At 38.7% G+C, this 23,133-nt stretch overlaps 11 protein-coding genes across 11 annotated transcripts; 8 read left to right on the top strand and 3 right to left on the bottom strand.

Annotated features, from left to right (window-relative positions):
• Window positions 1-114: 114 nt before the first annotated feature.
• On the bottom strand, window positions 115-2,250 carry ATP22 (Atp22p; the record flags this gene model as incomplete). Its single annotated transcript, XM_454934.1, has 1 exon — window positions 115-2,250. The coding sequence occupies one exon, from the start codon at window positions 2,248-2,250 to the stop codon at window positions 115-117; it is 2,136 nt and encodes a 711-aa protein (XP_454934.1).
• A 655-nt stretch (window positions 2,251-2,905) lies between these two features.
• On the top strand, window positions 2,906-5,956 carry KIC1 (putative serine/threonine protein kinase KIC1; the record flags this gene model as incomplete). The annotated part of the gene is made up of 1 exon (XM_454932.1): window positions 2,906-5,956. One exon carries the CDS (start codon window positions 2,906-2,908, stop codon window positions 5,954-5,956), a length of 3,051 nt encoding a protein of 1,016 aa, XP_454932.1.
• A 1,368-nt stretch (window positions 5,957-7,324) lies between these two features.
• Window positions 7,325-9,790, top strand: KLLA0_E21671g (uncharacterized protein; the record flags this gene model as incomplete). Its single annotated transcript, XM_454931.1, has 1 exon — window positions 7,325-9,790. The coding sequence occupies one exon, from the start codon at window positions 7,325-7,327 to the stop codon at window positions 9,788-9,790; it is 2,466 nt and encodes an 821-aa protein (XP_454931.1).
• Window positions 9,791-10,376: 586 nt separating this feature from the next.
• On the top strand, window positions 10,377-11,336 carry YPQ2 (Ypq2p; the record flags this gene model as incomplete). The annotated part of the gene is made up of 1 exon (XM_454930.1): window positions 10,377-11,336. The coding sequence occupies one exon, from the start codon at window positions 10,377-10,379 to the stop codon at window positions 11,334-11,336; it is 960 nt and encodes a 319-aa protein (XP_454930.1).
• Window positions 11,337-12,110: 774 nt separating this feature from the next.
• On the top strand, window positions 12,111-13,100 carry GRE3 (trifunctional aldehyde reductase/xylose reductase/glucose 1-dehydrogenase (NADP(+)); the record flags this gene model as incomplete). The annotated part of the gene is made up of 1 exon (XM_454929.1): window positions 12,111-13,100. One exon carries the CDS (start codon window positions 12,111-12,113, stop codon window positions 13,098-13,100), a length of 990 nt encoding a protein of 329 aa, XP_454929.1.
• A 557-nt stretch (window positions 13,101-13,657) lies between these two features.
• On the top strand, window positions 13,658-14,707 carry KLLA0_E21605g (thioredoxin-disulfide reductase; the record flags this gene model as incomplete). The annotated part of the gene is made up of 1 exon (XM_454928.1): window positions 13,658-14,707. The coding sequence occupies one exon, from the start codon at window positions 13,658-13,660 to the stop codon at window positions 14,705-14,707; it is 1,050 nt and encodes a 349-aa protein (XP_454928.1).
• Window positions 14,708-15,148: 441 nt separating this feature from the next.
• CDC12 (septin CDC12) lies at window positions 15,149-16,333 on the bottom strand (the record flags this gene model as incomplete). Its single annotated transcript, XM_454927.1, has 1 exon — window positions 15,149-16,333. One exon carries the CDS (start codon window positions 16,331-16,333, stop codon window positions 15,149-15,151), a length of 1,185 nt encoding a protein of 394 aa, XP_454927.1.
• A 479-nt stretch (window positions 16,334-16,812) lies between these two features.
• Window positions 16,813-17,901, top strand: TRP4 (anthranilate phosphoribosyltransferase; the record flags this gene model as incomplete). The annotated part of the gene is made up of 1 exon (XM_454926.1): window positions 16,813-17,901. One exon carries the CDS (start codon window positions 16,813-16,815, stop codon window positions 17,899-17,901), a length of 1,089 nt encoding a protein of 362 aa, XP_454926.1.
• Window positions 17,902-18,088: 187 nt separating this feature from the next.
• EFM2 (S-adenosylmethionine-dependent methyltransferase) lies at window positions 18,089-19,291 on the top strand (the record flags this gene model as incomplete). Its single annotated transcript, XM_454925.1, has 1 exon — window positions 18,089-19,291. One exon carries the CDS (start codon window positions 18,089-18,091, stop codon window positions 19,289-19,291), a length of 1,203 nt encoding a protein of 400 aa, XP_454925.1.
• A 486-nt stretch (window positions 19,292-19,777) lies between these two features.
• On the top strand, window positions 19,778-22,354 carry SPC110 (Spc110p; the record flags this gene model as incomplete). Its single annotated transcript, XM_454924.1, has 1 exon — window positions 19,778-22,354. One exon carries the CDS (start codon window positions 19,778-19,780, stop codon window positions 22,352-22,354), a length of 2,577 nt encoding a protein of 858 aa, XP_454924.1.
• Window positions 22,355-22,455: 101 nt separating this feature from the next.
• On the bottom strand, window positions 22,456-22,830 carry CNL1 (Cnl1p; the record flags this gene model as incomplete). Its single annotated transcript, XM_454923.1, has 1 exon — window positions 22,456-22,830. One exon carries the CDS (start codon window positions 22,828-22,830, stop codon window positions 22,456-22,458), a length of 375 nt encoding a protein of 124 aa, XP_454923.1.
• Between the last annotated feature and the right edge of the window lie 303 nt (window positions 22,831-23,133).

Here is a 23,133-nt window from a genome sequence, read left to right as displayed (position 1 = left end):
TTAGTACTATTTACTATTATGTACAAGGGTGATATTTTGTTAGTTAACATTTATTTACTTTTGACTTTGTTTGCTAGATTCTTCTGAAGTTTGTTTTGATTGTAGGTCTTCCTCTCACGTCCCGTATGCATTTTTTTTTTGGTTCAGTTCCATGGCAGCTTTATCATTTTCAGGAATTATACGGGCACCAATAGATGTTGCATATATGCGTCCTATTTTCTTTGCAGCTTCAATGAGGTCATTGGTGTACGAATCTTCTGCAGGATTCTGTAAATAGATGTCATCGAAATTCTCTTCCTCCAGTTGATTCTTTCGTTCGCACTCTTCATAATATCTTTCTGCTGGTTCAGGTATATCCCAGTTCAGTCTTTTAGCTTCTTCAATCATCTTGAAATGACGGAGTGGATATCCTGTCTTAAGTAACCGAGTATACCATTCATGTGCCAAGTCGATATTGCCTGATTTAATGAATTTCAAGACGATGGTAATAATAATTTTATGATCCATTGGTGCCCTACATCTTTGCATTAATTCAAGCACTTGATTAAATTCCTGTTGATTTATTGCCTCATTCCGGTACAAGACAAGACCAAATGGAGTGTTTTTAGAATCAAATCTTGGATTCAAATTCATTGCATAAAAATTCATTAACATTTCATATGCAAGTCTATCATCCTTAATATCAAATTTGGCGCGGTGAATCATAGTTCTCAAAATGCTTGTGTCTATTCTCCATTGAAGATAAGTATTAACATGATTTTTCAAGAAATCACAATAATACTTGTAACATTTTACCACTAACTCTCTGTACTCGTCAGGTGAAAGTTTGCTTTTGTAGTAATCAAAGACTACAATATATAATTCGTTTAATGCGACGGAATCTGGTGCACGTTTGAATCTTAAGCTTTCTGGGACGTTTAAATTAATGAATTTTTCAGGTTGCTTAGCATCTCTAATCGCCTTCTTGTTCAAACGGCCAAAACCATTTCCGAAAATAAGACACCACAAGCCAAGATTATTCAACATTTTCTTTGTCTTGATGGACTTGTAAGCGATCACAATATAAGAAGCCGTAAGCTTAGGGTCTTTAAACTGCCTCAACGAAAATAAAATCCTACCTAACATTTCATTTGTGAATTTCGTATTTGGTTCCGTCAAAGGATATTCATTGAACATTGACATGATTTTGAAGACAGTTTCTGTATCCCCAATTCTTTGAAAATAATTGAGTATTTCAACAAACGACTTTCGAATGAAGGGTACGGGAGTATCTTTGGGTAAAGCATCCATCATGCTATGCACCGTTTCCAAGAACATGTCAATATAATTCGTACATCTAGCAAAATGCTGTAAAGTGTGCATAAATTCAATAAAATATAATTTCCGTACATCGTAAGGAATGCGTTCGTTTCTCAATTCCACATTTTCCAGTCTAGTAGTTAAAACATCCAAATATTCCTTGATGTGTACCATGTCTTTTTTCGTTATGAGCAGGTTGACGATTCGTCTCATTGGTCGGAAAGGGTGCATGACACTAAATTTTTCATCGAAAATGTGACGTTTTTCAGGATCCTCAATAAAGTGAAGGAAGCTAGCCACTCTATATTCCATCTCCGAACCTTTCAACATTCTTTCTTGTGTCAGTCCTGCATAATGACCTGATATTAATACATTGTTTTCGATGAGGAAAAGATAGTGCTTCATTCTCTCATCAGGAGGAACAAATACGAAAAACCATTGGTGAATATCATCTGGTAGCAATATACCAGAACCTTCTGTTACTTCTGGATTACATCTCCTGTGTAACTCAATGCAGTTGTAAAATTCTTTTCTTCTAGTTGCTCTATCAAGACCTTTGCAATACCGTATATGATCAAGGCTCTTTGAAAAATATGCATAGTGTTCGGAGTCTACGACCCTCAAAAACTCCGAACGAAACTTTAGCCTTTCTATAGGTCCTGGTAAGCCTTCCTCAATATATCCCAGGGCCAAATTATAGTTTTCATTCAAAGTCCTCATCATTTTTCTCTTCAGCTGCATCAATTCAGATACGTTCTCTGAAGTGGGATTTGTTAACGCCTCCGCCACATACGCCTGCATCTTCTGATCTTGTTTTAATTTATGCCATTCATGACTGGATTTTATAGTATCTATAATACAATACACCTCATCCTTGGAAATACCAGATATAAATCTATACTGGATGGTCTGCCTTTTGATCTGCCTCAAACTTTTAGAAAGTGCAAACATTCTTTATCCTATACGCTAGAACAACAAAACGAGCAAACTTCGCTCAGCTGATCGGGATGGCGGAGAAAGGCTAGCTAAAGTACTCGATAAATTAATAAAACAAGATTAATTTCATCATTGTGATTCTTTGTAGGCATCGCAGCGCATTGCATCGCATCTTCATTTTAGAGAAATATCAAAATTTCCAAACAAAAGAGATGTTAAAAGCCCATCGAACAACAAGAAACAGGAGAATAAACACTTCTAGCACACCATAAACAACTAGATTCATCATTTGTGGAGACATATCATATTTTAAAACTCCTGACCATAAACGCAGATTGCACAGCTATCCTTCGGAAGTGCTCCTTGCCTTGACAATGCCCGATTTCGAGCTATTTGAACGGGAAAAATTGTTCACGTGAATAACGAACTCCGGGTAACTATTTTGAAGATCGTTAACCCACCTTTTCTTGTTTATAAAAGAATGAACTTTGAGAGATGGGATTAGGAACCTGCATGTGAGGGAAGCGGAAGCTGGACTAAGAAGAACAGGGATTAAAGCTCTATTTGCCCTCCCAAAAGCCCAGTTGTTTCTAATATACAAACAAAGAAATATTCTAGCAGCTTTTCTATTTGTATTTTGTGGATTTAAACTCATCGTGGTGGAGGTACGATGTCTAGTAGTTCTACAAGCGGCACGAATAATGTCACATCTCTTTTCAAGAGGAAGGAAATCATCGGCAGGGGGAAGTTTGGAGTTGTGTATAAGGCGTTCCACGTGAAGACGCAACAAGTGTATGCTATTAAGGTTTTAAATCTCGATAATACCGAAGATGAAGTGGAAGATATCCGTAAAGAGATCCAGTTTTTATCGTCTTTGAAGCAGACCCCGAACATCACCCATTACTATGGCTCATATTTAATTGATACTAAGTTATGGGTTATAATGGAATATTGTGCTGGTGGTTCACTACGGACGTTGCTACGACCGGGGATCATCGAAGAAAAGTATATCGGAGTTATCATGAGAGAGATTCTTGTAGCTTTGATTTCAATTCATAGGGACAACGTCATTCATCGAGACATCAAGGCTGCAAATATCTTGATTGCAAACAACGGAAGCGTAAAACTTTGTGACTTTGGTGTTGCCGCACAGCTCTCGCAGTCAATGTTAAAGAGACAAACAATGGCTGGTACTCCTTATTGGATGGCGCCAGAGGTCATTATGGAAGGTGTTTACTATGATACCAAAGTTGATATATGGTCTTTAGGTATTACCGCGTATGAAATTGCCACTGGAAATCCTCCTTACTGTCATATGGAGGCTATCAGGGCAATGCAAATGATTACGAAATCCAAACCGCCAAGACTTGAGGGAAGGGAATATTCTCAGCCTTTAAAGGAGTTTATTGCATTATGTCTTGACGAAGATCCTAAGGAGAGGCCATATGCAGAAGAACTTTTCAAGAGTAAGTTGATAAAACAAGAGAAGGGCACCAGCACGGTGATTTTAAAAGAGCTTATAACACGGTATTTGCTTTTCAGAGAAAAGAATGAACAGTATAAACATGAGGAAGAATCTCATACAAGTTCTAAACAGAATCCCAATTCATCGATAGAGGGAAATGCATCACAGGATGCTGGTTCATTTACAGAAAAGGAGCCCGAAGATATAGATATAAAATGGGATTTTGATTCATTGAGCTCTAGAGAATACATTTTAGAGAATGATATCAACGTGGAGGCTATACCAGAAGAAGCGGACTGGATCAAGTATTCTCCTCAAGAAGTAAATTATGCATATCCAGAGGAAGAATACTACAATTCCAACAAACCATATTTCCCATATTACCAAGGATCCACCATTGGCAGGACCTTTAACAACAATCCCAATACGGCTCATCTGTCAACGATACAAGCTAATAACAATAATAGCGCCAACCTTAATGCTACGGCGCCTACAAATCAACATAATACGCATTTTAATAAGCATTATCAACACACTACAACAGGTACAGCAAATCATTTAAGTCGTCACACTGGAACTACCACCCATGGCACTTCTAAACGGAGCGAAACAAAGGCTTCGAAACAATTATTACAATTGTTTGAGGATAAGCCTGAAGAAGTGTATGATTTTCCCAAGCTGAGTAAGACAGTGTCCTCATTCAATATTCAACCAAATGGGACTCCTCATGTTGATCATGACAACGATTCCAGACCTGATATGAGAAATTTGCACAGCCAAAGTACTCCTGCATTATCCATACTCCAAACCAACTTTAAATCCAACCTTGCTGGCCCAGGAAGTTCATCAGTGTTACCAACACCGATAGAAATTGAAATTCCAGAAGAATTACCTGTAAGTAAGGAATCGGTTTTGACGATGAATACGAAGCCAAGGTCCTCCACTGTCTCTTCGATGTCTCAAAAAGCTACACCAGTATTACAAAGACGTCCCACTGTGAGCGGACAACCATCTTCTCAGCTAACGTCTCTTAGGTCGGACATAATGAATGGAATAAATACCAATTCTAAGACTCCAGGAAACGATGACACAAATGGAATCAACGTCCCTTCTACTTCATCGAACAATGCTCCAAATGTGGGAGCTAAGAATTTATTCGGATCGAATTTGACTCAGGCGAGATCGCCGTCTCCCACTCGTGCGTTGGCTGACGTTTCACCGGAAAAGAAATTGTTAGATTCTGTATTGCATCAGAGTGCTGTTTATAGCAACACTCCGCCTGTTATGAAGCAAATGCATACACCTAATGATGTTTTATTACAATCAATGAATACCCCAGCAGAGAAGAAAGAAACCGAAGGTGAACCAAGTAGGATCAATAGAGATTTCAAAAAGCAACATCCCCACTTGAAGTTGCAAATGCCATCTCCTACTACGCTGGTAGGCTCCAACAAACTACTTGATTCAACGACGCAGCTTGACGATGCATCACACCAACATCAACCAAATTCAGCATCCACAGCTCCAGGCGCCGTCACTGCCCAAACTGTAAATCAGTTTGGTATCAACACAAGCAATGCCCAAATATCTGTGGCAATGACACCAGTGGGCGAAAAACGGTTCGGAGATTTCACAAAACCAAGAAAGAGAAGCACAAGTGCCAGCACATCGAGTAGAAATAGTAGCATTACCAATGACCATGTATACAACCCCGCCAATGCTATTCTAGCCAGCAATGGGAACAATAGCGCTTCGGCGACAAATGGGCCAACAAACAATGGTGCTTCTGGCACCGCCGCTACAACAACCACAACTACTGCAAGTATGCTCGCTACGACAGTGAGCTCAACCAATCCCGGTACCAGCAATGGTGCAATATCAATTCCTTCAGCTTCCACATCGGCGGGACCCCTACCATCCGTATCGATGACCCCCCTGAGTATTCCACCAGGAACCAGTAACACTGCAAGCACTGCTGGTAGCAGCACCGTCGTTGGTGGCAGCGCCGGAGGGAATATTTCTACAATGAGTGCACTTTCATCAACGACGCCTTCTTCTTTAGGATTCATCATGGATCCACCTCCGAAGTCATTATCCATGGACATGTTCATAGATGTACATGACGATCATCGTATCGATAAGAAACCTATTGCGTTATCTGAACTTGACTCCTTACTAAAGATGTTCGAAGATGGACTCACGGTGATAGAACAAACGCTACGGAGCTCGCTTCCTCAGGATTCCCCAGAAGAGTAACTGGCGGCGCGGCTTAAAGCCTCTCGTACATATCACATTTATATAATTATAATATAATGATACCATCCACGGTTCGAACCCTGGAAGTACGAAATCCAAAAAATAAATACAAGATCTAAATATAAAAAGTCTTCAGTGCGCTTCGAGGTTTTATTTCTTCCCTTCTGGAATGTAGCAGTTGAAACGAATGCAAACAACAAACGCAAATAGCAAACAAACAAAAACAACCCTAAAAGGAATACAGTAAGATTTCAAATTTTGTTCTGCATCTTTTCCGTGCGAAAAAAAAAAAATTCAAGTGTCAATCAAAAATTCCGCTAGAACCAAGCCAACCTGTATCAATATGTGAGGGGACTTGCCATTGAACATACTAACAAATAGGAGAAACATCTTAGGCAGTGAAAAGAAACCCTTTGTTTAAACCCTTTTGTTCAAATAAAGTAATGCAGACCGTTGTTGTATTTGATGTATTGGAAAACCATCAAACGTGCAAACTGTATGTAAATGGTGTTTATAATATTTCTCTGTACGTACGCTTCTAAGAATTTTTGCTTCTATTTCTGGGGTTTCCATTTTTTCTCGTTCTTACTTCCAACTTTTCCCTCTATCTCTCCTTGCTTTAAAAGGTAGAAGAAATAAAACCAAAAGAAAAATAATAAACTAAAGCCTGTTTTCTCATCGATTGTAATTTTGTTTACCGCCAAGCCAAGGGACAAGAAGAGAGAACAGTTTCAGGACACAGTTTCAGGACACGCATATAAACCAAATAGCATTGAAAACTGTATCAATCACATATCGTCAATTCCAGATACGCTCCTGCGATTACGTATACTTCTTTTACTGTTGAGAGATATTCTGATCTTATATCACGTGACACACATATACAGGAAGGAGAAAGAAAAAGTTTCTCAACGAAGTTTCTCGTTTTCGTTTTTTTGATTCGTATTCTCCTTTTTTGGACATAGAGAATTTGGATTGTTTTTTTTAGCTCAGCTCCCAATTTGTTTCATTTCTATTGTCGAAAATTCAGTTACTGTATTGAAATAGGAAATAACTATAACCAGGACATTACTTAGTGTGTTCTGAGAAACAAAATACAAAAAAAAAATAAAACGGTAATACAGATACTAATTACAATCAGAGTGCTGTAACTAGGTTTGAGTTAGAATTCGGTTTGGTTAGTTTTGTTGTTTGCTCAGTAAGCTGGTTTGTGATACTTCATAGGTAACGGCCCTTCATAGATTTACCTTTTTGTTTTTTTTCCTGTTTAGGATTGGCCTTTAATATAGTTCATCCTTTTGCTGTCTCAAGCTCGTCAGATCCCTCAGTCAGTAGCGGGTGTGTTTTTTTTTCTGATACGAGTAAATTATGGTTGCAGCAAGGCCTCGCAAGGCTGGAACTTATCCTACTACAGCTCAGGTACCTTCTTCAGCTAATGCATCGTCGATTTCTAGTTACACCAATAGTTCAAATAGTAAGACTGTTGGATCGGGAATTACTAGACGACCCAGCGAAAATATGCTACTAAACATGGCAGAAGGGAAACAGAGTCAAAACCAAAACCAACAGCAGCAGCAACAACAACATCAAACGCACAATCCTCGCTCTTCTGCAAATGGCTCCGAAGAGTCAGACCATGTACTGTCTTTCAAACCTCCAAATAGAAAAGCAGTGTTGATTAAGAATGAGAGACCAATTTCTAACGACTCCATAAATACCGAAGGTGATGTATTCTCTATTAATGCCGGTTCTTCTAAGGATTCGTCCAGGGGAACCTCAATTATCGATGATGATGACGATGAAAACCATGATACTGAGCAAAGTGCAGTATTGGACGGGAAAGTTAGCGCTAATGTAATGCCAAGAGGGAAGAAATCTTTTTCCTCTGTGAAGCAAAACCCTGTTACACCACATTCTTCGGTGACAGACGGATTAGACGATGTTTCTCATTTAACAGATACGTCGTTTTCTGATGCTGATTTATCTGTAACGACAGTGAAAGTTGCTAGTGCACCAAAGTCGATGAATACGAAGTACATTTTCAATAATCCCGGATCTCAGGGGAAAAGCGTAGCACCCGATGCCTTCCAAAGTGTGGACTCTTCTCCCAAACTTACGAGATCTATGTTTTCAACTGTAAATCCTACAGCCATGCATAGTAGTTATGACCAACATTCTCAATTACATGGCCAATCGCAACCACTGCATAATACACATCCATTAGCCACTTCACTTCATTCCAAAAGTGTGCCGGCTTTACCTTCAGACTCATTGAATGGAAAGAAACCCTTGACACCATCACAACGTTATAGATTGCGTAGAGAGCAGAATAAACTACATTTACAACACAGCATAAAACAAAAAGAACTCTTTTACGATGAGGACGCAAAACTCCCAGCAAATGATCTTCTTGATGAAAGTCTTGTTTGGAGTATACCTACTGCATCACATAGTTCAACTTTCATTTCGCAACGGAAACACAGAGCGTCTGTACCTAATGTTGGTAGAAGTGCAAAGCTACTGGATGGACACGACATGCCACCATCTCCAATCCCCGGAGTACAAAAAGTATCAGATCTGGAATACTTCCAACAAGTTGGCAAGAATCTAAGCGCTGTTTATCAGAAATCGGAATACGAGGTAACGAAGTCTAAGCTGTTGGAACGTACTCAATCAGCAGAACTTCTACCGTTAGATTTCAAGAATGCAAGCGTTGAAGGTATGGAAGATTTAAAACTTGTCAGTGACGATAAAGTGTCCATCATTTCTAGTACTAGACCTTGTTGGTTACCTCCAAAAGATACAGAAGAAAGAAGATCTCATGAAAGAGATGTTCGGAAGACTTTAAGCATGGCTAGTATAGAAAAGCTGGAGACAAACCAAAGACGTCACGAGCAAGAGATCAAAAATGAAACAAACAATCAGAAGTTAGTTTTGCTTATTGATAGAGGATTGAATAGAAAATCATCTTTGCAGGATCTAAAAAAGATTGCTTGGGAAACAGGCTTTTCCTCAGCCAGAAGATCTTTTATTTATAACACTGTGTTGAACACGGATTTTAACATTATTTCTACCAAGTATATGGACGATACGAGTAGTTTAGACAACATCATAAGGTCTAAAATGACTCCATTCCCAAGTACCCAAATGGCTGAGATTAATAAATTAGTGGACGATATGCATTTTCCAGTTGAATCACAGATAAGATCAAAACTGATCAAGTTATTGCAGTGGAAGTCAATCTCTAGATTCGGATTACAGACTGGAGATAACTATTTGATGCTCCATTTCCTTTTAGAGGGATACGACCTAGAGCTAATCTGGAAGCTAGCAAACCTGCTACAACTGACTTGTTTCAACTCAATTACAAGGGATAAATACGATAATCGTATAATGAACAGGGATGGTGTAGTCGGGAGATACATGAGAAAGGATTCAGCCTTTGCGGAAGAATTCGACTCAAGGTACTTGAACTATATGACATTCTGGAACTGTCTGGCTCGAGTAGATCACGATCTATTTATATGGATCATGGATATAATTGTAGCAGAGAACGCCAGAGCATCACGCTGGACAGAAGAGTGGCAACATCAGCTACGGAATACTGATTGGGACACCTTTAAAGAAAAGTATATCGTTGTGAATTATAAAGTCTTGTGCTCTCTCTCTTTAAACGTTTTGCTAAGGTACCATTTTGGCTGGAACAATCTACTTCATCTAGACGAACTACCACCGTCATTCCAATTAGTAAAACCAGTTGACAATCGCGAACCGGTGAGTGACCAATATTTGGTATTTATTAAGAAATGGAATCACTATTATGCCAAATTCTAGTATGACACTGGAAAGCCGTGCGAACGTGACACTACAGCAAAAGCTTTCACAACCATGCTATGTATAAGAAGCTATATATATACACAAACACCAAACATCGAACACAATTACGCACACGTTGTATTATATCATTGTTGAGTTCTTCTTTTTTCTTACATATAATTGGTGTCGTTCCATGCATGAAAATTTAGAATCCCTTTATGAGTCCATGAAAAGAGCGTGAAATTCATCGTAAATAAATAATTTCACAGCAAAATAATTGTCCTCCAAAATGACGTCCTATCTTACAAACATTATATAAGGATCATGTTCTACTATCATGGGAGGTATAACTAGGGCGCTCCCTCTATATTACCACTATTATTCTCATCACTACCAAGAAAGGCATATGACTCGAAAGTTTTAATTGTTATGAAGAATAGAAAGATAAAGGAAGGATCTTCAAAAAAAATTTGGAATTTACATATATGGTTTGATATGTAACAAGGAAGAGGAACAAGAAGACAAGACTTAGAATATTCGAGGATAAAGGGCTGTAACATTAAGAACAGCCTTTTTTAAGTGACAATACAGGAAAACTGATAACATGAGTGATCCGACCTGGTGCGATAAATCGCTATGGCCTCAAATTAGTGTTGCTTCAGGAGGGATTTCGTTTTTAACTTCGTTCGTCGCTCAAATCCCACAACTGATAGAAACTTATCGTGACAAGAGTGTTGAAGGGTTATCACCAGGATTTCTATTATGCTGGCTTTTCGGGGATATAACCAGTTTAATTGGAGCTGTACTTACTCATCAACTCCCATTCCAGATTCTTTTGGCAGTTTATTATTTGTCTAATGACATGTTGATATGTGGTCAATACTATTACTACGGTATTTTACACCGGAATCAGCTAGCGACTCCAGGCCATGAGTCTGCTACTTTAGAAGAACGAACACGTTTGGTACGAAGCCGTGGTTCAAACCCCAGTATTCAATTGCAACGCGGGTTCAAATGGTGGATCTTATCATTCTTCGTCAGTCAGCCTGGAACTGTTCAAGGGTTCCCGATGCCTGTCGTGTCCATTGCTCAAGCCATTACTGGATCCGAAACAGTTTTTCCGTTTAGTAAGCACCGTCCGTCGCCCGTTGTGCCTATTGAACCACCCCATACAAGCTTTATTGGTCAATTGGCATCCTGGGTCGGAGCAATGTCCTATTTCTGTGCCAGAATTCCACAATTGATCAAGAATTACAAAAGGAAGAGTACTGATGGGCTTTCACCCCTCCTCTTTATAAGTACGTTAATTGCAAATGTCACATACACACTATCCATTTTCACCAGTTGCTCTTATCTCACAGATGAGGACAAGCTAGGTTTCGTACTCAATGCATTACCATTTATCGTGGGGAGCGCAGGCACTGTAGTGTTCGATTTGATCTACTTCTACCAACACTACGTTTTGTACGCGGAAGACTACAACATTAGAAGACTTGAATCTGACGAGTTCACTCCATTGATGAATGACGGAACGGTTTCCCCCCTATCAACCAATTCCTATTAACAATTTCTGTGTTCTTCCCCACACCAATGTGCACATATACGTATATATTCACAGAATAATTATATGTAATCATTTCTCGAGCTTGAAACTTCGAAAACACCGGCACTACTGACCGGTTTCTCAATGCCCTGCTTTGAATATGGGACCGATCATGTCATTTGTCATGGAGCACACCAGTCCGTGGCACAGCGTGACTACTCCATGCCCCTGGACTGAACCACTGCCTTTTCAACAACGGAATAACACCGTGTAATAAGAGGGCGAAAAGTATCGTAAAATATCGACACCGGGACTTACGTTCAAGAGCATCGGATAAATGAGGGAACAACCGTTACTCACATAACAATTATTGTTGCTACTGTGTCTTCTTCTGTGTTGCCTTTTTTTTCTTTTACTCGTTTCTTAGCAAATCGTAGCTCGCAACATAGCAATATCAGCACTAGCATCCGGAATCAAGGTTCCATTATGTGGGAAAGAGCGAAGGCAAATTAATACAGTGTGGCTTGATTGGGAAGTCACTGCACGCACTCGTCTTTCAGCTGGAATAGCAATATTGTGTACAATATGTAATGAGTTTAGGCCCTCTTCCGCAATAATGGTGAAGCAAAATAGAGAATCTACGGAAAACTTGTTAGTTAGATTTTAGTATATAAGGGAGTGCAAACCTCTACAAGTAGCAATTGATTTTTGTACCATTTGGCAACTTGTGTTACCACCAACAAGGCAACGATTGTATTAGTGATAATATAGCACGCTAAAGATAATATCGTAGAGATGACGTACTTAGCAGAAACAGTTACTTTAAACAATGGCGAAAAGATGCCGCTAGTCGGCTTAGGTTGCTGGAAGATGCCCAACGACGTTTGTGCCGACCAAATTTACGAAGCCATTAAGATCGGATATCGTTTATTCGATGGTGCCCAAGATTACGCCAACGAGAAAGAAGTTGGACAGGGTGTCAACAGAGCCATCAAAGAAGGGCTTGTTAAGAGAGAGGATTTAGTTGTTGTCTCCAAGCTATGGAACAGTTTCCACCATCCGGACAACGTACCTCGTGCTTTGGAAAGAACTCTTTCCGATTTGCAATTGGACTATGTTGACATATTCTACATCCATTTCCCATTGGCCTTCAAGCCTGTGCCATTCGATGAGAAGTATCCTCCAGGTTTCTACACCGGTAAGGAAGACGAAGCTAAAGGTCACATTGAAGAAGAACAAGTACCACTATTGGACACTTGGAGGGCTTTAGAAAAACTAGTCGACCAAGGTAAGATCAAGTCCTTGGGTATTTCCAACTTTTCAGGTGCGTTGATCCAAGATTTGCTACGTGGTGCTCGTATCAAGCCAGTTGCCCTACAAATCGAGCATCATCCATATTTGACACAGGAAAGATTGATTAAATACGTCAAGAATGCCGGCATTCAAGTGGTTGCCTACTCCTCGTTCGGTCCAGTGTCGTTCCTGGAATTGGAAAACAAGAAAGCTCTTAACACCCCTACTTTGTTTGAGCATGACACGATTAAGTCTATCGCTTCCAAGCACAAAGTCACTCCACAACAAGTTCTGTTGAGATGGGCCACACAAAATGGCATTGCCATCATTCCAAAATCATCAAAGAAGGAAAGATTGCTGGATAACTTGAGGATCAACGATGCATTGACTTTGACCGATGATGAATTGAAGCAAATTTCCGGCTTGAATCAAAATATCAGATTCAATGACCCTTGGGAATGGCTAGACAACGAATTCCCAACTTTCATCTAATTACACTAATGCAGATGGAATTCACGACATAATTGATGCCACTCACCTATATATTACCTGCTCTGTACTAAAACCCGTGCAAAGACTCTTATTTACATATAATGTTTCTGTACCCTATATAAGTCAAGCTATTTTATGAGCGATAAAGACAGTATCAGTACAATAGTACTGGAGTAATTTATAGTTCAAACCAATTGATAAATAAATACACTCCTTCATGTGAAGCACCAGCTAGATATCACATTAGTACACGGTATAAGCGTACCGAAACCTACTTTTCTCCCCGATTGTCTCTTCTTCTTCACTTTTAACAGTTACGAATCTAGATGAATCAGGTCTTTTACTAATCTTCATAATAATCTTTATAAAGGCTTTTCGTTTTTCTTCAACGAACATTAGAAATTGAGAAAAGACCCAGATTCTTTTTCAATAATGATTCTTTTAGTATATATATATGTGAATTTACAAATAGCAATCTGTATTGAACTGTTATTCTCTGTCGCCTTGCTACTTGTTGTCGCATTAAGAAATATTATAGATACCAGATTTCCTATTGTATGCTTTTAGTGAGAAATAGTACATTAGGACGATTATCATCATTAAGAGGGTTTTTTAGAAATATCAACGAGAGTAATATATTCTACAGAATGGTTCATCACAAGGTTACAATTATTGGGTCCGGCCCAGCTGCCCACACTGCTGCCATTTACTTGGCTAGAGCAGAGATCAAACCTACTTTGTACGAAGGTTTCATGGCCAATGGTATTGCTGCTGGTGGTCAATTGACTACCACCACTGAAATTGAAAATTTCCCCGGCTTCCCAGATGGTTTGACTGGTAGTGAATTGATGGATAGAATGAAGGCTCAATCTATCAAGTTCGGTACCGATGTTATCACTGAAACTGTTTCAAAGGTTGATCTTTCTTCTAGACCTTTCAAGTTCTGGACTGAGTTTAACGAGGATCAAGAACCTGAGACCACAGATGCCATTATCTTGTCTACTGGTGCTTCAGCCAAGCGTTTGCACTTGCCTGGTGAAGAAACTTACTGGCAACAAGGTATTTCAGCTTGTGCTGTTTGTGATGGTGCTGTTCCAATCTTCAGAAACAAGCCATTGGCTGTTATCGGTGGTGGTGACTCTGCTTGTGAAGAAGCTCAATTCTTGACCAAATATGGTTCCAAGGTTTACATGTTGGTCAGAAAGGACCATCTACGTGCTTCTCAAATCATGCAAAGACGTGCTGAACAGAATGAAAAGATAGAAATTCTATACAACCATGTCACTTTGGAAGCTAAAGGTGATGGTAAATACTTGAACGCTTTAAAGGTAAAAAACGTTAAAACCAACGAAGAATATGATCTACCAGTCAACGGGTTGTTCTACGCCATTGGTCACACCCCTGCCACTAACATTGTTGCTGGTCAAGTTGATCTTGACGAAGCCGGCTATGTTAAGACCGTGCCAGGTTCCACTTTGACCAATGTCCCAGGTGTCTTTGCTGCTGGTGATGTTCAAGACGCCAGATACAGACAAGCAATCACATCTGCTGGTTCCGGTTGTATGGCTGCTTTGGATGCTGAAAAGTACATCACTGAATTAGAATAGATACACATTGATAAATTTGGTGAGATTCCCATATCAAAGCTTTGATATTATGTCTATATCTTATATATAAATATCATCGCGACTACTCCTTTAATTGAAATTTATGTTTGTTCCTAGTTTCTCAGCAGGAGGAAGATTTTCTTTCATTAGTCTATAAGGCTCACCTTTCCACCGCTAGTCCAATATCTTCTATACTCTCCCTTCCGAGTAGAGAAAAAAAGAATAAATAATGATAACATATCATCTTTACAGCTTATATTGATATATAGGAAAGATCAATAGAAAGTAGTTTAAAATAACAACTGTGTGGACATCGTTCTACAAGGTTCAGAAATGGCATTATTCAATGAGAATAATGTGAGAATGGAAAATAACATAAAAATTGGGTTGTTAAAAGGAATATAAATGGGAATGAAAAAAACAATTTCGAACCATTACACCCTAGCGTTTTCTTAATTTCAATGTGGCCACTTGATCTTCTAATTTCTTTACTTCGGCTTGAATCTTTTCCAAATCACCGTTCAGTTTAATTCTTTCATTCACAATGTTTTGTTCCCACTGTCTGAATCTTTGTTCTTCGGCCTTAACTTGATCAGTGAAGTATTTTTTTAGTGCGTTTTCTTCTTCTTTGAACTTTGGATTATGTGATAATTTTCTTGCTGGTGCAGCAACGAAGTTGTTCGCCGATTTTTCTCCTAGTTCGTTATCGTTAGACGATCCATTCAAATGAGATTCCAAACGTAATCTCCTATAGGTTTCGTAATGTAGCTCTTGAGTGGATAAGACAAGATCTAACAGATTTGTTCTCAACAACAACGATCTCAATTTGCGGAAATCACAGTGTTGATCATTCTCTACTTCCACTAACCCCCATGGATATTTTCTTGCAACAACTTTGGTACCACTACCGTTATCGAATTGTTCTTCTGAACCAACAATTGCAAATGGCATGGATTCAATTAGTTGTCTAGCATGTTCCATAGCGGCTGCATCATCCTGTGTCTCATTCAAAGGTGGTGTAAAGATACGAATCTCTTGTGCCTCAATGACCTGTCTAATTCTAAGCTTGAAATCTTGTAATTCCTGACTTGTCAAAGTATCAGCCTTGGCGATTACGGGAATTAAGTTAGCACGAGTGCTGATCCTCTTCATAGTTTCAATATCCAATGGTTTCAAACCATGTCCTGTAGGTCTGATAAAGTACAGTACAGCGTGTACTCTTAGATCAAATTTCACATCTCTGTATGGTTGTTGTTCTTGACGCATATAGGAATCGTGTTGATCGTCTATAAAATCAATGATCTGTTGCCACGATTTATCGTTATTGATGTTGTCACCAAACCCGGGAGTATCAATTACATTCACCTTCAAGGTAAAATTCTTCTCCTCTAGTTCTGCACGTAATATATCAATCTCCACGGTCTTCCTAATTGGCCCTTGCATCGAACGGCCTGTATGGGAGTCAGATGGCTTCAATGTTGCCTGGAACAACGTATTTATGAAGGTAGTTTTACCCAAACCACTTTCACCGCATGTTAACAAGGTGAATACTCCACCTTGTTTGGATACCAGCTTGTAGATCTGATTTGGTAAATTCGAGATTCCTACAAATTCTTCCGTGGTCATTGTTTCAAAGTTCCGTTGCAATTAATTGGTACCAATTATACTATCTTTTGCTGAAGCACACAATGTTATATTTGCTAATGAACAGAAGGTCAGATTGTTACTGCAGGTAGCTACGATAACTCCTGTAAACAAACTGTAATTCCAATTTCAATTTTAATATAGGCTTGTTTTAGCCAGTATTCTATATTTGAACAAAGTTTCGAATTGTTTCGTGTCGAGGAATCCTAGGTTCCCAGGAACATTTCAGAGATCTCTCGAGCAAAGAAGGGTAGGGTAATGAGAAGCGAGTCACGTGCTTTCCAATGTATATTCTGTTATTTCTCGAACCGTGGATCTATATAGTCATTAACATATATCAAACTGGTACATAGAAAGATAATCACTTTGCGTTAAATAACGGCAAATCTACTCTCACTGCTAAGTAGTGCCTTCCTACCTTTAAGGTATCGCTGTGTTACCAGCTTCTACATTTTGTAACTATGAGTATTATTTCCTTTACGAAGAAGCTTTTGAAGAGCCCGCCTAGTTTGACTCCTGCAGAATTGCACGAAGTTATCGTTTACATAATTGATACGCTATCGAAGGAATTTACTGTGGAAGCTGTGGTACCGATTGCCTCTTTCCTTTCAGTGTTGAGAGCAACTGGATTGGATCACAAAGCTGAATATATTGCAGCTGCTGCCTCGGCTGTGTTGAAGTTTTCAACTGTTGTCGATTCAACGACCTTGACTCATACTGATGATATTGTCTTAGATATCGTCGGTACAGGTGGTGACGGCCAAAACACTTTTAACGTGTCTACTTCTGCAGCCATTGTCGCTTCGGGCATCCCAGGCTTGAAGGTTTGTAAACATGGTGGGAAAGCATCGACTTCCAATTCAGGTGCTGGTGATTTGATCGGAGTTTTAGGTTGTGATTCATCTAAGGTGACTGCGTCGACTTTACCTAAAATTTGGGATGAAAATTCGTTCACATTTCTATTGGCTCCTTATTTCCATGACGGTATGAAACATGTCGCTCTGCTCAGGAAAGCATTGGGTATCCCAACAATATTTAATGTCTTGGGACCGTTATTGCATCCTGTATCCCATGTTCAAAAAAGAGTTCTAGGTGTCTTCTCCAAGGAATTGGCACCTGAGTATGCAGAAGCAGCAAGACTTATCTATCCTGACAGTGAAACATTCGTCGTTTGGGGTGAAGTTGGTCTCGATGAAGTATCACCTGTAGGGAACACTATTGTTTGGCATGTGACCTTGAATGGTACCGTCGAATCATTCTCTATAAACCCGTCAGATTTCGGTTTACAAGAGCATACTCTTGCAGAATGCCCATCGTTGGGCCCTCGCGAGAATGCAAGGATACTATCTGAAGAAATACTGTCAGGCAATTACAAGAAAGGTGAAAACCCGATCTACGACTATATTTTGCTAAATACAGCTTTGTTGTACTGTTTGAGTCGTGGTACAAAAGACTGGAAACTAGGTGTAGATGCTGCTGAAAAGAGTATTCATTCTGGAGCAGCTTTAGGTGCATTAACACAGTTTATACGATCTGTGTCGGTTTTATAGAACCAATGTATATATATGTTATATACATTGTCATATCGTATTTATTGGACTATTTCTCATGTGTATGATTTTCAATGTTTGGTGAAAATTATCATATTCGATTCAAGTGAATGATTTGTCACATGGATGGCTCAAGAGATGAATCGGACCCTGATAAAGCAGAAAACATCGGGTACAAACTGCCGTGATGGCTGACTCGTTTGATCCCTTGGATTTTATAAGTAGTAACGCTGTGACGAAATCCAACAATATTGATTTTCTTGAACGAGCAGATCAAGATACTAATAATGTTCAGCCTTTGAGCGATGACTTCGACGTTGATGCCTGGCCCTCAGAAGGAGAGGTTCCGATACAGCCATTGGACCTTCCATGTGTTCAATATGCTGCCCCTGATGTGATATTAACCGTACTGAAGCTATTACAGCCTGCAACACAAGTTAATTTCAAGTCTGCTGAAGGAAAGAATGATGAGACATGGGAAAAAATGTGCAATGAGAAAGGGGTGACAGAATCTATGCTACAGCTCACACTAAAGTATTACGAACAATGGATCAATAATTTACTACGATCGTACTCAGATCTTTGCACAAAAATACCTGCACTTTACCATAATCGATCATCCGAATCAGAACTCTTGAACTATTTCACAACTATCTTATCGAAATATGAAACTAGCTCCAATGAGCTCGCTAATCAGATTTTACAACAAGCTAGTTCGAGGATCTCTGAGCGTTGCGGTAGAACTGCACAGCCCTCCATGACCCGAACGTTTAAGCTGGAAGGCTTGGATACTTCAATTAAATTGTACGAGCCAGCTTTGACATCGGACAACCTTGGATTGAAGACTTGGGGATCTTCCCTTATGTTGTCACAAAAGATAATCGGTATACCAGCTGGAAAAAGAGTATTAGAATTGGGATCCGGCACCGGATTAGTGGGAATTTCATATGCATTGACACACTCAATCAACGGCGATTCTGTAATATTTTTAACCGATCTTCCAGAGATTTTGCCGAACTTGCAATACAATGTCAGACTGAACAATTTAAACGATGTCACCGCAGATGTGCTTGACTGGACTGATCCATTGTCATTCACCGAGAAATATGGAAATGAACCTTTCGATACCATAGTAATAGCAGATCCGATATATTCCCCACAACATCCTATATGGCTTGTGGATATGATCGTAAAATTTCTCTCGGAAAACGGAAAAGTATACTTACAAATACCAATTAGACCCAAATATGAATCAGAACGCGAACTTCTATGGAAACTACTCGAAGAGAATGATCTCAATGTCATCGCTGAGGTTCAAGAGAAGGGAAAGGACGATTGGGGCGACGTGGATTACTTATATAAGGAAATAACGCGACTACATACATTATAATTTGATAGATATGCATTATTAATGTTGAAAAGTCCAAGCATAGATCCAAGGTAGTTAATTAGAATCATCTTAGTGGTATTCAACGGTTTTACAATTTGGAGGTTAAATTTCAATCTGAGTTCCCAAAGTTCAGTAAACATCAAAGCCAACTTCATTGTTCCAGTTCTTTCAAGTTTCAACGTAAGACAAAACTACCGTAAGATGTTCGATACGGGCAGGTATATCAACTTATGGAGAAAGCGTGGACGTTACTTAATACATAGCACCTATAATAGAGTTCGAGTGCGTTCTGTTCATAATGGTATGTTGCATTAGCGCCTGTCATCGGACAGTTTATATTGGCCGGGTAAATGACGCGTTCTTTAGCTTTTACACAAATATCAAAAGATTCCCAAATCATAAACAAACGAAAAGTAAACAGAACAGGGTCAGAGTAACACATGTTCAAGGTGTACATTTCAACCACTGGACTAGCGTACATATGATATGTCTTCTGTGATGGAAACACCACATGCAGGTAAGCTGAAAAAGTACGAGTTTACTCCTATCGGATATGCGGAGGAAAAGCGTAAGGAAGGTATTGATCTACTGAAGGAAAACGGATTAAAAAGGTCACTTGAATCTGGCAGTGATCTTCCTGCTGAGAGGAAAAGGGTACGTAATCCTAGTGTAGTAGATGAGACATTTAGTTCTACAAGGCTTTTCAATGATACCTCTTTTGACGAGACTGTACCAGAGGGCATCATTCAAGAACGTAGGCCGAACTCAAGAAAGAATTTGGTGGATGATTTACTTATCAAGGATCAAGAAACTACTGAAAACCTGACTTCTAATCCGTTGAAAGAAACGGAGAGCAGTTTGAAGAAATTGCAGATGGAAAATTATAATTTACGGATTAAATGCACCAGTTTGTTGAAGTTTTTGAACAACATTTCTGATGATGGTGAGATTGTGAAGAATTTAGAGATTTTAGATGAACTTGATGACTTGAAAGTAAGGTATCGACAGTTGAATCTCGACTATACGGCTTTGCAAAAACAATGTGATAGAATAGAGGATCAGAATGATGAACATGAAGATATAGCAAAGCTTAAAGAATCGAATGATAAGCTGAAGGAAGAATTACGCTCGACGAAAGAGAACCTAATTGATACGGATGCACAGTTGCAACAGCTTAAAGATACAATCAAGTCCTTAGAAAATAAAATTTTCAATATGAGAACTGAACAGACTGAAAAGGAATGCCAACATGGAATGCAGGTTGACCTTCTTCAAAGTAAGATCAACGAGACCAGTACTTCACTGACTTCTAAGGAAAGAGAATGTTCTGATTTAAAGGAAAAAATTAAATGGCTTACATCTCAGCTTCAAGAGTTTGATCATCAAAGCGGTAGTTTATTAGATCTTCAATCAACGCTTGATTCTAAAAATGAAGCAATCAGAAATCTTGAAGCCCAACTACAGAGAAATGAACACCAGAGACAATCATTGGAGAGAGAAGTATCTTTATTACAAGAGGAACTGTCCTCAATAAGGGAGACCCACCAAAAGATAATCACTCATAAAGATCAACAGATAAAACAATTGACTGAAAATCTATCATCGAGTGACTCTGAAGCAGTTAAGAGACTCAATGAATTATCTTCTGAAAGACTAAGGTTGCTCGAAACTAATAAATCACTTAAGTTTTCTGAAAAAGATCTCAAACAAACTGTAAAATCTCTCGAAGATCAACTCAATTCTTGCCAAGAAGAGTTACATGCTTCACAAGATAAACATAAAGAAAAAGTCAGTGAATTGCTAAGAAAACAATTACCATATACTTCAAGTGAAGTGGAAGCAATGAGACAAGAACTACTTGAAATGAGAAAGAGTAATGACATATTGAAAACTGAAAACAACTCTTTGTCGAGAAGATTAGATAATTTGATAAGACAATCTCCTTCAAAAAAATCGGTCGAGGTTGACATTCAAAGAAAGAACAACGAAATTCGGGCGCTTCGTTCAACAGTGAAAGACTTGGAACATGAATTGCAAGATGTAACATCTAACGTTTCCAAGCTCAAGGAAAATCATAAGGAAGAGATTCAAAAGTTGCGTAAGCAAGTAAACCCTGATCTTCCCACAGATGTTCTCGAAGAAAAAAGTAAATTGCAGAACAGGATATCATTGTTGCAGATGGAACTAAACTCAATTAAGGATACCAAAGAAAAAGAACTAGCCATGTGGAGAAGAAAGTATGAAACGATACGACGTTCAAATGAGGAGCTTTTACAAGAGGGCAAAGATCAATCCGGCCAACTGTCCAATATTCTGAATGAAAAAGACAAAGAAATCTTACAGCTACAATCAAGATTTAACAGTTTGTTAACCGAAAAGAACTCTTTATTGAATGAACTTTCAAAAGTCAGGAGTCACAAAGATGATTACAAAGAAGAATTGAAAAAGAATCAATCAAGATTGGAATTCATCACTAAAGAATTCGTGAAACTGAAAGACGCGTCAAAACAAGCAGAAAACTCAGAAGATGCGAAAGATATTCTGAACAATAAATGGTATTCCAAATATCAATCCATGAAGGACAAATTTTTGGGGGAGTTGAAGTCACTCCAAGACGAAAATTTGGAGTTGCAGAAGAGTTTATTGAAACAGAAGGCAAATCCAAATTCCACAGCAGAGGTCTTCTCAAAAACTACTGAGAAGGGAACCCTAAAGGATGAGATTGATTATTACCGCTTAAAGTATGCCAATGAAGTTAAACAAAATAATGACTTGAAGACAATGAACCAATATCTAAACCGTGTCTTAAGGGCAAGTTCTCAACACGTCAAATTAGACATTCTGAAGTTACAGAACGAAGTACCAGTTTACAACCCATATGCAGATATACCATTCCACAATATGCGATTCTCTCATCAAAAGATAAAATTCAAGACCGTGGCACTTCTGGTCCTTTCATGCATCAGAATGAAGACTACAATTGAAGCTCGCAGATGGGATAGACAGAGGTTAGATTATTTGAAAAGGAAAATTGTTCTGAATCAAGACAACATCTCTTGGTAATCATCTTTCGGATTTCTCAATCGGAAGCTTAATGCATTATTCAGCCACCAAACATAATGAAGTTAATTGATCTACAATGCAAAAGCCTTCGTAACATATATTCACTTCTTCGTATCTATATATTTTTTATATTGTGTTATTACCCCTTTTAATCGGCTTTTGAATGATACAACAATGCCTTCAACCGCATCCAATTGATCATAATGCTTCTCCAAATCATCACATTTCTGTAAAAGATCCTTCGCCATCCCAATATTTCCATCAATGACTTCCTCTATGATACCATGTTCAACTATTTCATTCTGTTTTTGACATATCTCTAACGTCTTTAATTGGATCGACTCCAATTCATCTTGAATCTTGTACAATAAATAATCATAATCGACAATTAGCTTGTCGATATTGAAGGGGTCACTATCAGCTTCGACATCATTGTTTTCCTGAGGTTCTACTGCTGTAATGTTTTCACTCATCATAGCATTGTCTCTTTTACTTCAAGTATGTTTATTACCAGCTATCCGGAATTGGCAGACTTCAGGACAGATACATTAACACATTAATGAATACCAAATCTGACATTTGAGTAGTCTTCCTCTGCTGAATATCTTCTCAGTGTTTCATAAACCACTCTTTGTTGATATCTTTCTTTAAAAGGGGTCTTTCCAAATGTTGGTTACAGGAAAAAAAATAAAGTAAAGGCTTTATTCATCTTCAGATATGTTAAAGAATTTCTCAACCATCCATAATCTGAACATATTTTCACCTTACTGGATTCAACG

The sequence above is a fragment of the Kluyveromyces lactis genome, assembly GCF_000002515.2.
Source record: "Kluyveromyces lactis strain NRRL Y-1140 chromosome E complete sequence".
NCBI lineage: Eukaryota > Fungi > Ascomycota > Saccharomycetes > Saccharomycetales > Saccharomycetaceae > Kluyveromyces > Kluyveromyces lactis.
Note: the sequence above shows the minus strand (reverse complement) of the source record. Positions and strands in the feature narration are given on the sequence as shown.